This window comes from Botryllus schlosseri, chromosome 7 (assembly GCF_051294905.1).
Source record: "Botryllus schlosseri isolate E-star chromosome 7, Bs_hap1, whole genome shotgun sequence".
NCBI classification, from domain to species: domain Eukaryota; kingdom Metazoa; phylum Chordata; class Ascidiacea; order Stolidobranchia; family Styelidae; genus Botryllus; species Botryllus schlosseri.
In genome coordinates this window covers 17883410-17898220 of record NC_137242.1, presented here as the reverse complement: position 1 = coordinate 17898220, position 14811 = coordinate 17883410, and the positions used below count along the sequence as shown (strand labels likewise).

At 40.9% G+C, this 14811-nt stretch overlaps 1 protein-coding gene across 1 annotated transcript in view; it reads left to right on the top strand.

Moving 5' to 3' along the window:
• The window catches only part of LOC145442313 (uncharacterized), a 52414-nt gene that overhangs the window by 35226 nt on the left and 2377 nt on the right, over positions 1-14811 (top strand). Inside the window, exons 9-12 of the mRNA XM_080320208.1 lie at positions 4715-4864; positions 5339-5488; positions 7139-7288; positions 14538-14687. Of these exons, the coding sequence (XP_080176334.1) occupies positions 4715-4864; positions 5339-5488; positions 7139-7288; positions 14538-14687 (600 nt within the window). The remainder of the gene's footprint in view (positions 1-4714; positions 4865-5338; positions 5489-7138; positions 7289-14537; positions 14688-14811) is intronic.

The following is a 14811-nucleotide window of genomic DNA, read 5'->3' as shown; positions in this document are numbered from 1 at the left end:
GAAACCAATGTGATGGTCTCCATTCGATATTTTGTTTGTGTCAAATACTTTGCAATGAACACATTTGCGTGGTTGAGCTTTACATCATCAAGCTGTTATTTGTAAATCAAGATTTCGGTAAACTTGTAAATGTATCGTTTAACTAACCGACATTTAGTGATTGGGGAACATACCAAACGATACACACCCATCTCCGAAATACTGCATTGATCTTAATTTCCACCATCGTGATAATCGAAGTACATTTCTTTCGAATTCGTAACAACCGGTGTTTCTACGACACGATAAATTTTGACAAGTTATGCTTAGAAGATTGGTTGCATATCGCGAAAAAAATAATATACCACTCATATTGATACTGTTACTCCATTGATCGATATTTTCAAACGAGTAAAATTTATTACTTGAGTTTCTCCGCTTAATGTAAATGAAAACTCAGCCTTCTTTTAACATCACAAAGACATTGATAAAAAGTAGGCAATCAAACACAACACTTTGTACGACACTAATTATTGTTCCACACATCTCATTTCATACTAAGTGTATACGAAAGATATTCACGACACATGAAAATATTCACTCATGCTACGAACATACGCAATGATTGGTGGTGCTTTCAAACTGTTTCGATATCACAAGAACTTTATTGTCTGAATGGGTGTTCATGTATCTTAATAATCAAATAGTTCAACACAGAACTAGTACTAACAGAAACATCAGAGAGTTGTTTACACAAAAGTTTGTATGTGTACAGTATGCGAATACCATGTGTAAGTCCAGCAGAATTGCAGTATCCATCCGAGTTTAGTTAACACAAATTTATTACAACGAAGCCACGTAAACTTTCGTGAAAGAAAAGCATACTCACTTCCAGATGGTTATGTCAACACCATAGTAGTAAATCAGCTACTCCAACAACAAAGTACATATGTTTCTAGCCACGGTCCTTACATCTTTCACATAGATCAGTGTCTCCCAAACTTTTTTGAGCTACCGCCCCCCTGGACAACGAATGAAGTGCCACCGCCCCCCGACACCCCCCATACCACGCCTGATCATAAAGCGAAAGTTGTTCTTCATTTAATACAGCTAATAAGAGACGAATGAAGCTGGTGTATCATTATCATCATTCTCCTTATATTGGGTTTGAGTTTTGATAGGAACTATATCACTCTAGAATCTCCCGTGTTCACTTCATGGAGGCCTACTGGCAAGTCGGTTTCTGCTGTAAGTCCGGAACTTGGTCACAGTGAACACGTTCTATCAAATATGAGTGGGGAAGGGCAATGACAAAAAAGGCAACCCGACTCCAGTGAGAGTGTTTATTTTTAATTCAATTGTGTAGCCAGAACGATTGATTGGAGATATTGAACTTCTGAACTCAAAATTGTTCTACACTGCAATTATGGTTACCATATTTTGAGAATCTGAAAAGAGGACGCTATTTCAAAACTTTCAGACTTACAATACTGAAGTAAAATCCGTAAAAAAATTTTCCCTAGTTAGCGGCAGGTGGACTAAAAAAATGATATTTTCTGGCTCACGTCCCAAAAAATCCGCCAAACCGTTACTCGAGCGCTGATTTCCTTTACATCAGTCCAATTACAACGTACATTTAACCTAAATTTTTAAAAAATAGGACAAATTCTCGAAAAAGAGGACATTTAGGCGTCCTCCGAGGACACTTTCATAAAAGTCCAAAAAGATGACAAATCCTTCTAAAAGAGAAAGTATGGTAACCCTAACTACAATGTAAACCGCTGCTCAAACTTTTCATGCCTGGAAAGTGGAAACTACACAGAATGGATTGATTATCCTGTGAGGAATTTCTAATTGGAATATATCCTGGAACCAAGTCACCATCCTTGTAATTTTGTGAGATGATTGATTCATGTTTCTCCATCAAAATCAGGCATTCGAGCTGGAACGGTAGCTCAAAGCAGTGCCATCAGGTTTCATCATTACTAAGAACGGATATATTCTACCGTTAAATTTTGAGAAATACAACCGTAAGTATGAGTGAGGTCGTTTCTCGCAACCAGAACGCCGTGTCGAAGGCCACGGTGACAGCGCTGTGGAAAATCAACGATCGTTTGAAACAGATGATAAAATCACGCAAGACAGTTTCTCTTAAAAAGCCATCACATCTTGCAGTGAGCAATAACTGCTCAAATATACTTTGTAGTTCTCACAGCAGCACACAATAAACCACGCTTTTCGGGGATGTTGCCGAAAGGCGACTGCCAAATTAGTCAATTGATGAGCAGGAATAACATTGTCAAGTAACAATGGACTTTTCTGGTACAGCTGAATAAATGGACGGACGACCCTAAATTGCCCTTACTGAATCTAATATGCATTTTTACTGAGAGCCTAGCTGCGTTATTAATCAATCGTGTCAACACTTTACGCAGCAGTTGCCTTTTAAACCTACACCGCCCGTATTTGCTCTCAGCGCCCCCTTACCGCCCAATTGTCTAGCCAGCGCCCCCCAATCGCCCATTTCATGGCCAGCGCCCCCTTCACGCCCGCGAACGCCCCCAGGGGGGCGCTGGCGCCCACTTTGGGAACCACTGACATAGATCAATCTACTTTGCTAACGAAAAGTGCTGAGTCATCACAGAAGCTTCAATATACTTGCTTCCATGATGTATCTCAGTCGCAGAAATAAATATGAATCCGACTTCTGACACCAATTGTTATGTTCTTGATCTTGTTTGAACAATAACTCAATACGACGAGGTTGCAATATGAAATCAGTATATTATACAGCAGAATAACTTTAAGACAAGCGACACGATCCAGAGTGCAGTTAAACGAAACACCACGAGACAACAGAACACCGGGTATAAATACAAGCACGACACACGAGGAAATAATGATTGACTGCAATTACTAATCCTATAGAAAGAAAGAGTTGTACGGCTATAAAACGTAAATGCACGAACATAACATTCACCAACGCTGCATTCTTTTCAATTCACCATCAGACTTCTACCCACGGATATTTGGGCATATCGCAATCACTTCATGGCTTCAGTCTCCAGTTGTAAAATATAGGCTAACTATAGCAACAAAATAACTCGTATGGGTTAACTGAAATGAGTATCACAAATGTTCATTAGAAATTTTTACAAGATCTAGTATTTGGCTGAACAGTTGAAATGCAAACCGTTGTAACGAACATCAACGATTGTAAATTCAGTCACATATATTGAAGACAGAGTTTCGGCATATCCCATGTTTCGTTAATATACGTAGCCTACATTAATGAATGCACTAACAAATGATGTCAAAGCCATAACTATAACACGTCAAGATTCGGCGAGGGGTAACGACACACTTCCGCGGTTTAGCATTAAAATATCAACAGACCGGTAGTAGGCCTACGTATTACGTTCAGAGCACTTGACTAGTATCACGCTGTTCACTGCCACCAACCTGACATTTCAGGCCACGGAAAAGTCAAAGTCAGAATTTATCTCAAGTCCTATTTTACAAGCTTAACGCAAATAAGCAATTACAGTGTCATATGACTGATCTGCTATTCGAAACACCATTTGACTACCAATACACATCTAAGCAAGCATGTAAAAATTTCGATTGTAACCCGAAGTAGCTCTTGCTCAACTTATCTCAACGAAGAACTTCAGTCATATTCCCATCCATCTCTATAATCTCGGAAATACAATTAACCGGTACGAACGATAATTCAAATTTCAAGTGCGCATGTGCAACGTAAACGACATCCGATGACTTATGACATCACAATCACTCCACGCTCAAGTGCTCACGAACCTGGTAAAGCTAGGCAGCAGAGATGGGCGGATTCCCAAATTTCGGGATCCGAATCTATCCGGATCCGGCTGGAAATGTGAGATTCGGAGTCCGGCTGTTGAAGGTCCAGCTTGGAATCCGAAAAAATCCTGCCATAACAATGCTAATTAATCATATTGCAGCAAAAAATCCGGCTAAAATCCGACCATCACCGCAAATTCAAAATCCGGCTCCAGTCCGGCCAGGTAAAAATTCAATGAAATCCTGCTCCGGCTCCGGCTCCTGAACCGGACTGTGGCCATCTCTGGGCAGAAGAGACGTCACGGTGAAGCCGCGTGATAATCATACGCAATTTGATTGGTTAATAACGCTGACACCAATCTGCCTGGCCGACCGATGGCAAGGAGAAAAATCGATATTTTGAATTCGAGAGCGATCTGTTTCTGTACATCAATGGCGCCGCCTCACTATAGTGTCAAAACGGTTGCGTTCACTTCTCTCCAGCACTGTCTTCACCTGGTTCGGCATTGAATATACTCACTTTTGTCGACTGGGATTAAGACGTTTTTCCAAACTACTTGCTTACTTGAGTAGATTTAAAGCCAGTCAAATCTACTTCTACTTCAAGTAGTTTGTGGTGACTAATTGAAGAATTACTTGTACTGGTACTTGAGTAGATTTTTTCTTCGCTACTTCTACTTCTACTTGAGTAGCTTTCTTGACTAGTTTGACACCTCTGGAGTGATTGGTAGTTTGGCGTGAAATGACGTCATGCAAACAATCCTGTCGGCGGATTAGAAAATGACGCTGCCGTAATATCCTATTTATATTTTCAAATGAGGAAGTTTCTGAATTTTACGGGACAGTTATTACCAATATCTTCATGCATTTGCGAATGACGAAACGTGTAAAGTCATAATACAATTTTATTTTTCAGAATGGCGTCAGTGGAGCGCATGGAGTAGTTGTAGTGCGACATGCGGTGGCGGCACCAGGTCAAGTTCCAGGGTATGTCGTCTAGCGAAGGGTTCGTGCAGTGGACCTTCAACCAGGACTGAAATTTGCTATTCACAGCGATGCGCTCATGGTAATTAGCCGAACCAAGTTTTGATGTTCGTGACATGGACAGTGGCCGGCCATACTATGGAATTTTTGGAATTCACAAAAACTTCGCCTAAAAAAACCTGTAGCTTTTACACACGACACTTGGATCACAAACAAAATGAGTTAGCGGCCTTCTATGATTCGAAGAGGCAAAACACTTTGCAAGGTCACGTGAAGAAGTTACTAGTAATCATTCTTAGATTTAATTACATCTCTAAATATCTGTATCTACTTTTTGCTGACGGCAATTCACGGCGATCCCTTGTTAAAATCACTGTCTTGTTTAACAATGGATAGCAGAACGAAAATATCTACAGTCCACTGCTTGAAAGCGTGGTCGTCACGCAATAATATCCGGTCTTTTGTGCGAAGATATATTCTGTGAAGACTCTAATTATCCATGTTCCGATACATTTGCAACGATCGGCACACTCGAAGTAATGCAATTTTATTTCAGAATGGAGTCAATGGAGCACGTGGAGTAGCTGTAGTGTGACATGCGAAGGTGGGAAGAAGACGAGTTTCAGAAGATGTCGTTCACCTGTGGGCTTATGCAGCGGAGCTTCAACAAAGATTGAAGTTTGCAATTCACATCGATGTCCTCCTGGTATTCATAGCAGTAATATGTTTTGATGTTCCATCTGGTATCAGCGACCACTTTTCCATTTGTGCGCCTCAGTCTTAATCCTCCAATTCAAGTTTCTAGTCTCAGAAATACGTCTAGTAAGGTATTTATAGACCAGTGGTTCCTAACGAGGGCGATATTATAAAAAAGGGGCGGAAATAATAAAGGCGCGATTGGGGGCGAAAATGTTAGAATGTCCTATCTATGAGATTTATTTAATTACCACGACCAAAAAGAGCGCGTCAAGATAGCTTATTCTGCATTTGACGCGAAAAAATTTCCACTCAATGCAAAGTAGACGCGGACACCGATTTTCCGAGCACCTACCACCTCGGAAAATGGCATTTTTTAATTAAATTCACAAGCGATCTGAATAAGGTGAAAAAATTCCCGTTTATATGTTCTATTTTCGGATCCGTAAATATAGGGGGCAGAAATTTGTTTAGAGCTTGATGAGGAAGCGATGAGTCTTCAAAGTTTGGGAGCCACTGCCTTAGATGAAAATCGTGAATGGTCGAGTTCTGAATCATAGAATCAACTAATGCGATAGTAATGTACTTTCAACATTAGACGATATAAATCGCGGCACAATAACTGACACGTACGTAACATCAATATGGAACGAAAGGAACCTAAGAACTTAACAATGATCGTACTAAGATATACAAGTAATTATGCGTAAACGGTAGTCAAATTAGTCACCGTCGGTAATACATTAGAAGTAGAAGTAGCCAACTACAAGTGAGTGAAAAATTAAGTGTTCTAGGCTTGGTTTTGCCTAAAAACTAAAATCTGACAAGTAGAAGTAGAAGTAGTGGGAGATCATGACTATTAATACTTGGGAAAGTAGTGCGAGTAATTCAAGTACTTCGAAAATTTGAATTACTTCGTTACTAACCACCTCTGGTGTCGTAAATAACCTTCTGCAACAGTTAATCACGTAGTCGTTATATAGCGAGCAATGATAACACCCTGTCCAGTCCATGTAGACTTAAATATAAATAACTGCTAGTTTCCGAACGCAAATTAAAGTGAACAATAACATCCTCAAAATCTCATCAATGGAACTGCTACACTCTGATCTATACTAGGCCTACAGTACCACCCGTGTACCACCCCTGATATGCAGATGTGAATATACATCCATATCACACGAAACCAGAGCCTGCATGAGACTTATACCACGGTATAAATCTAGTAGAACATTCCAATCCAGATTATGCATGCACGTAGGAGCGTAGGAACGCAAGATTTATTACCATGACATAAGTATGAGTTTTCTTCGCGTACCAACCTTATCTGCCCTTTGGGCGTGAATATACTCTATGATACGACGACGCCGACTTACTTTGCTATTTGGGGTAAAACTGGTAAACATATAAATGTTAATCTTGATATTCAAAAAGAATCTGTATCCTACTTTTCTGACGGTCATATGAGACAAATTTTGTTTATATCGCTGTGCTATATAAACACTGGAGAACACAGCTCATAAATACGCCGTCCATGGTTAAGAAGTCTGGCCATCCAGGAATTTCCGTTTTTACGTGAGATTTTGCCGGACAGGGATCACATATGTTTCGATATATCTGCAATGAATGAAACATTCAAAGTGATTTGATTTGTTTTTAGAATGGGGTCAATGGACGGAATGGGGCAGTTGTAGTGTGACATGCGGTGGCGGGAAGCGGCCTAGTTTAAGAAGATGTCGTCCAGCTGCTGGTTTATGCAACGGAACATCAAGAAGGACAGTAAATTGCAATGTGCAAAGTTGCACTTCTGGTAATTACCTATAGACAAGGTATCGATATTCACTCTGTGGCCGGTAACCGGCTCTGGATTGACAACTTTAAGGCAATTAGGTATAGCAAAGATTATCAATAACTGGAAGGGGCGGCTGCGCGATGATCTAGCGCAGTGCTTTTCAACCTGTGTGACTGTTCGCACTTGTGCGAATGAAAAAAATTGCAGTGCGAATGACGAAGGTGGTGCGAACGAAAATCCGGATCAAGTGCGAATGAAAATCGCGATTAATTGGTAACTTTTCTGACAAGGAATAATTCAAATAAACCTAATAGGAAATTCAGAATCAGTGTAACTTTTGTAGTTGCGATGCAATTGTAAAAACTTAATACGACGCACCACTGAGCGTAGCTCTTACAAGCCGTAGTGAATTAAGATTCCCACACTATAGTTATTACGTCACCAAACCAAAATTCTGGTTTGGAAGCTGGTGTAGTTGCAGTATAGAGATGTCTGCAATCTCCATAGTGGTAGACATCAGTGGCGGCTCGTCCTATAGGGCAACTGGGGCATTGCCCCACCTAAAATTCTGTTCAATAACAGTTCTTTACCATTTATAGACGCACAGCAATCTATATATACCGAAATCACAGCAAAAATCGTATTCTTCTTGTCCTTTCGCTTGTAAATGCCCATATATACAGCGAAGTCTCTGCGAAAATCGAATTCTCTTCCGTGTTTTCGCTTTGCAAATGCCTAGCCGGGGCATGCCCCGGTAGCGCTCATAACAAGCTTTCACTGTCTATTCTCTCAAAGCTGCGCACAATAAAGAAACAGTGATTTACTCTCTCCTATTCATAAAATGACCGAGCAACCGGGGCAACATAGCCTGCTCGCCCTTAAGGTGTGATGTAACAATCGTATCTACATCTGAACTCGGTTACCGTCATACGCGTTTAGTCGACCTTTGCTGGTATAGGTCGATTTTGATGGTGTTTCACACCATGATAATTCTTGAAACTTGGTATGTCATGCCGTGATGGTGGTATTTAACATTGTCCCAAGTTTCAGGGTTTCTACTTAAAGTTCAGGGTAGTAATTCCGTTTCCGAAGTTGAGTGTGTGCTGATTCGTCATGCATCGCAAACAGATTTTACTCAAAAGCCGGTATTTGTATCCATTGATTTTGACGATGTTCCATACCGAGATCGGTCATGACATTTGGTACGGTAAGTCTTAATGTTAGTATTCAACGCGGTACCAAGTTTCAAGTTTGTCACTGTACTGTGTTAGTGGTAATTTCGTTTCCTAAGTCGAGTGAGAGCTGACTCGTCATTTATCGCAAACATATTTTACGCAAAGCCGGTATTGGTCTCCATTGATTTTAACGATGCTCCTTACCTAGATCCGTCATGAGCTTTTGCATGGTATGTCTTGATTTTAGTATCGAACGCTGTGCCAAGTCTCAAGGTTGGCACTCAATGATTAGGGCAGCAATTTCGTTATCAAGGTCGAGTATGTTAAAGATGTGCGCTGATCTGACACTTAGCCTACCTAACGCATTGCGGATTTCACGCAAAAGTCGGCGTATCTGTGTTAACGCTAACTGTGTTCCATACTGAGATAAGTGATGAGATGATGATATCATGAAACAGTTTACTAACATCCTCGGTTTGCATTCAAATATTTACTTTTATTTTATATTCTCCAATGTCAATTTTGACCGTGAAATTGTGGCCTTCAGGCCATTTGCTTACAATTACAACCCCTGTCAAGCGCGATAGCTGTTTCGTTTTCGATGGCGGCTAACGGCTGATCGCTTGATCAATGATAAGCCTATTCCTCAGTAAATTTTACGCAAAATTCGGTGTTGGTCTGTTTGTATTAATTTTGACAGTGTACCATACCGAAAACGGTCATGAGGCTACTTCTCGTTGATTTCATGTAACAGTGTACCAAGTTTTCGGCTTTCATCCACGTATTTATTCGGTAATATATTTTCCAAAGGCGATTTTGCAGCAGACATATAGACCGTAAGCCGTATGTGTCGTGTGACAGTCTCCAGCATCAAGGCCAAAATATCTCCTATGCTGTATCGCAGGGGTGGGCAAACTACGGCCCGCGGGCCGCATGCGGCCCGCAACACCGTTCTGTGCGGCCCTCGAGAGTCTAAAGAAACTAATTAAAAATATTGATGAAATGCGTACTAAAAATCGAATTCTTAGTATATTTCACCACGATAATTTTACAGCAGGGGTTCTCAAACTGGAGGGCGTGAAGGCATCTGAAGGGGGGAGCGAAGCTGAGCTCAACACAAAAAAATTTTTGCGCTTGGCGCGATTTCCACTCTATTTACAGTTATTGCTCGTTATTTAGCCTCAATTTCATATTTATGAATCTCTCATCCACATTCGTAACCTTCCATGCCACGAAACTGTCCATTACGTTTGCTAGCTAAGGGGAGGGGGGGCGATGTCTTTCACCATCATATGGGGGGGGGGGTCTTACAAAGTTTGAGAACCAATGTTATAAGGTTAAAACTTCCCATATTATTTTCATGTTCAATTTTTGCCGCGGCAGCCCGATCTCAAGGCCCCTGCAGTTTGAGAAGGTTCAACAGCTGAGCATCACAGAAATCCTAAACGACATTGACATATTTCGGATCACGAGTGTGATTTCAGATTGACCGCTCCAGTTTTAATTATTTCAGAGATGCAACGATTCGCGCGTGTCTTAGGTAAATTCGTTCTCTGTATGCGTAGAATTAGGGTATTTATATTTTATCTACACATAGTGGAAGCGTATTTGAAGCTAACATGGTTAAGATGCTGTCAGCATTGTGTGTCCTCGATCTGAACCAAAAGGTGAATTAATAAATCTATTAACAGGTCGCTGGTCTCAGATTTAAATTTCAATCCTGTTCTAAGAACCGGGCCAACCGACTTTCATCTCTGTAGTTTTGACAAATTGGTTATTGAGGTCCACCAGCCTATGAAATCTCGCCCCTATACGTTTCTGACGCGTGTACGATATCATCAAAGCAATGCCTGGTTTGCTTTAAGCATATATATTATCTCCTTGTCCTCATCATATAATCAGATACCAACATTGCATTTTGGATTATAATCCCAATTTTATATGGTGCGGCCCGCGAATGGATTCAGATGTTGAATGCGGCCCGCGAGCTCAAAAGTTTGCCCACCCCTGCTGTATCGGGACCGAATTTCCGAGGCTGCTATCCGTAGTTCTTCAGAATTATGTTTTGGATTCAATATGACATTGTCCAATCTATGAGATAACAATTGCGTATGTGTCCGAACTCGTTGACCTTTCCAGCTAGGCTTACGCAATCTCTCGAGTTATAGTCATTTCCATTTCTGCAGATAATTAGTCAAGTCAGGTATAGTGCGAACATGAGCCGTGTGAAATCTTTGTTCCGTACGCCGTTTACGCAGTTACCACACTTCAAGTCACAGCTCACCGGCAGACCTCTCGCGGCACATACGTTACATCACTGTTGTCGGGAAGTTCGTGTTACCGTAGTTCGTACCAATAAGTTACTTGTTTACGTTAGAAAACTCCATTGTGACGTCATCTTGATAAAAAGTCGCTTGCAGCCCTTGCCCCACCACCCGATATTGTCACGAGCCGCCACTGGTAGACATACAGTATATCAGCTCGTCTGATCCTGCGTCAGGCTCGAAAAATGATGTCAAATTGACTTTCTGATTCCTTTCGCTAAACAATCATCATATTTTCGTAATAACTGTTCGATTAGCGCGAGGTACGGGGCTAGTAATAAATACCATCATTACTCACATTCGCAAGTTTACTGTAACGTAAATTTTTACCCCTTCATGGGTTATTAAAGTAGGGACCGCAAAGGGTATAATTTTAGGTCGACACGGTGCCAGAGCTCTATGTCAATATGTATGTGATATTTATTGAATTTATCCAAGGTCACTGTGATGGGTACTGTAGGCAATAAGCGAGACGCGCAGTAAATATGGCTGTATAATGAGAATTCATGATCAGGTTTGTCCGACTGTTTTTTTTCTGAAAATCGTGGTCGAAGACCGTTGGGATGAACTAGTGTAGGGGTGTGCAACGAGCGAGTACAGGCCTATGAGACTCATTCATTTCGAGACCTACCCCTTCTGCGTCGGGGCACATGAAGACGTAAAGTTTTGGCAAATAAACCGCTGATAAAATGCGGTGCCAAAAACATGAGCGGCGTTAAAACCTCGGTCTAAAAATGACCGATACTGGATGGCCAATCCTTTCGAGATGGATTGGATATGCTCCGTTGTCGGCACGGAATAGTCGCGTTCTTGCAATCAGAGTAGACAGTATAGTACAACTGTGATACGCAGAGGAATTTAATTCACCCTAATTTTGAAATCGCGTACGTCAGACATGTGTTGTAGAGCTGTGTTGGCTAGAATTGTGATGCGCGCGTTCTGTATGTAATACATGCCTGTAACATCGTAGCATACAACTAATATTAAATATAAAATCCTCTTCATGGGTGAGGCTCGGGTCGCAAGATGCCACAAAAATTCAGATTTTGGTGGTGGTCTAAAAGCTGGTTTACCGTTATTAAACTGTTATGTATTCTCAAGTTAGATTGAGGTGAAGAGTAGGGATGGTGTGAACCTCTGAAAGGTTCAGGTTCGTGTGAACGCGAACCTTTTTGAAAGGTTCTGTGTGAACGCGAACGTGAACCTCATGGCGTCACGTGACGTCATATTGCTAACTCCAACGCTGCATTTCAGTGAAGTGATAGCGTATACATGATACCTAGCGACGACTCGGGCCATATAATGCCACGATGCTGAAGTACATATTAACGTTTCAAACATCGCCAAATATATCAACTGGGGCAATCAAATGATATAATAATCCATAAAATCAATATATTCCGTCGCTTTGCCAACAATTTCAACGAGGACTTGCAATGGAATATAAGTTTACACCTTAACGGGTCTACGCCAGACCGGACAATGTATATTCGGAGTCTGAGTTTTGCCACTTTGATATTGAGCAGAGTGTAAACGGGTTTCTATGCTTGCTACCGATGTTACCCCATTAACAAGTTATACAGCAGTAGCCAACACCCCAATCTCACGGATTTGGTTTTTATGGTACAATAAACATATGAAATCAAGATTGTCTCCGTGCGGTTGCTTGATTTTTTACATCATACAAACGACAGCGATATCAATTTCATCGGTTGGCTGAATAAGCATCATTCGCTGAATACCTATATGTAGCGCATTTCGCCCACGATGTTGTGTGATTGCGGGTCAAGATCACATCAGAGAGTCACTAAATATTCGAGCAAACTTTTGTAACAAAGCAAGTAATATTTTTGAGATTGTCAAGGCACATGCTCGTTTAGTGTTGATTTTTTTTATGCTGGCAGCGCCGTGCATATAGTGGCCCACAGTTGAAATGCAATAAATTTCAACCTAAGATGTTATAATGAAGTGAAATTTGTAATATATGGAAAAGGTTCACAGTGCAGAACCTACCAAGGTTCGTTTGTGAACGCGAACCTTTAAATTTGCGAGGTTCACACCCAGAACGCGAACGTGAACCTCTCGTTCACACCATCCCTAGTGAAGAGTAGAACACGCAGTATCATGAGATATTTGCTCTTCTCATAAACTTGCGAGACAGAAGTTGGAGCAACGTATCATCAGGTATCGAGCTCTAATGTGCCTACTCCAATTGATCGTTTTGCACCTTACGTTCCAAAGACATAAGGCAATAGCCTCAACACAAACATGTGGGTATTTCATCCTTTCGACAACCTGGAGCTTCGCGAGACCTTTGTGTCAACTCTCCGAAACGATTTCTGCCAGCAAGCATTTTTCATTCGAGAAAAATACGCTGTATTTTGGATAGGAGTGCAGAAGAGATTATAAGACCTGGCCATCCAAGCACTAGTAGAAGGTCTTGTACAAATTCCGAACAACATTGTTTGGTCGAGAAGGGTTGTATTGAAATAATTGGCAGTGAAACGAGCGAAAAAAGTTGCCTTTTTTGATGAGACATTTGATAGCATAAGCTACATAGTTATCCAATTTGTTGCACAGCACATCTGAACAAAATGTTGAGTAGGCCGATCTTCATCTTTTTGGGTAACAATTCTCGATTAGTTTGTGCGAATAAAATTTATTTCAAAAAAAAGTGCGAATGGAGCTCAAAAAGGTTGAAAAGCACTGATCTATTTCATGACAATTTAATATCGAATCAGAGTTTGTCCACCAATTGTTAGACACTTCAGAACGCAAGTTACAGATCTGCGCTTGACAAGCGGGACCGAAATGCATTTGTATGCGGTATATATTAAATATATCCTCGCCATTAGCAGATATCGAATAACAAAGCATATATGTAATATAGTAGTAAAGGGCGAAACGAAAAAAAGTCCCTAGTCCGACCCAAAATGTTTCTCGAAAACGGAGTCCAAATCCGATCCAACTCCGAAGTCGATATTTTTCGCGCTGTCTGGTGGGGCTGCTCTTGTAATCTAGGCTTACCATATTTCGGAAATGAAAAAAGAGGACACTTTTTCAGAAATTTCAGACAAGCAAAACTGGAGAAGAATTCTCAAAAACAGGTAAATTTCACCCGCTTCACGATCGGATGACTAAAAAAAAAAAAAAAAAAAAAAAAAAAAGGTCATCACTTTTGCTCAGATCTCAAAAACACGTTTTTCACTCCACATTGCCAGGTGGATGACTAAAAAAAAAGGTCATCACTTCCGCTCAGAGCTGAAATCACCCCTTTTCCCTCCGAAATACCCGCCGGAGCTTCACTTCTGCGCTAATTTGCGGCATATGACTCGCGATTTCCTCTAAATATGACCTAAATTTTCAAAAAAGAGGACAAAATCTCAAAAAAGAGGACAAAAGGGCGTCCTCCGAGGACACTTTCAAAAAAGTCAAAAAAGAGGACAAATCCTCTTAAAAGAGGACGTATGGTAAGCCTATTGTAATCCATTTATGTAATTTATTCTTTGAAGTAAGATTTATCAGAATACGCTAACCAACAAATGCAACAAAATGAGTTCCTGCATCCTTTGAAAATAGTACATTTAGCTCTGCTCGCCACGAAACGGTACGATGCGAATGGACGGACTGGGTATATACATGGTTCTTTTGAATTCTCTACTAGTTACTGACGATTACTCAGGACGAGTGTCAGTTAAAATGTTCCGGGTCATTTCAATATGGGTATATTATCCAGAAAAAAGTGTGAGCGCAACTACATTCTTACAGATTGGAGTTCATGGAGCAGATGGAGTAGTTGTACTGCGAGATGCGGTGGCGGACAGACGAGCAGATCTCGAAATTGCAGCCCAGAAGCGCAATTGTGCAAAGGAACGTCCACGGAGAATAAAACTTGCAATAGAAAACCATGCCCTCCTGGTAATTATAGCTCATTGATACCAATGAACCGGCTCCATTTTGGGCTCAGGTAAATACCTAGGTCAAAACTATTTTCAAATGTGTCAGTCAGCAGTCAGTATCATCGGTTGAAGCTATGAACATG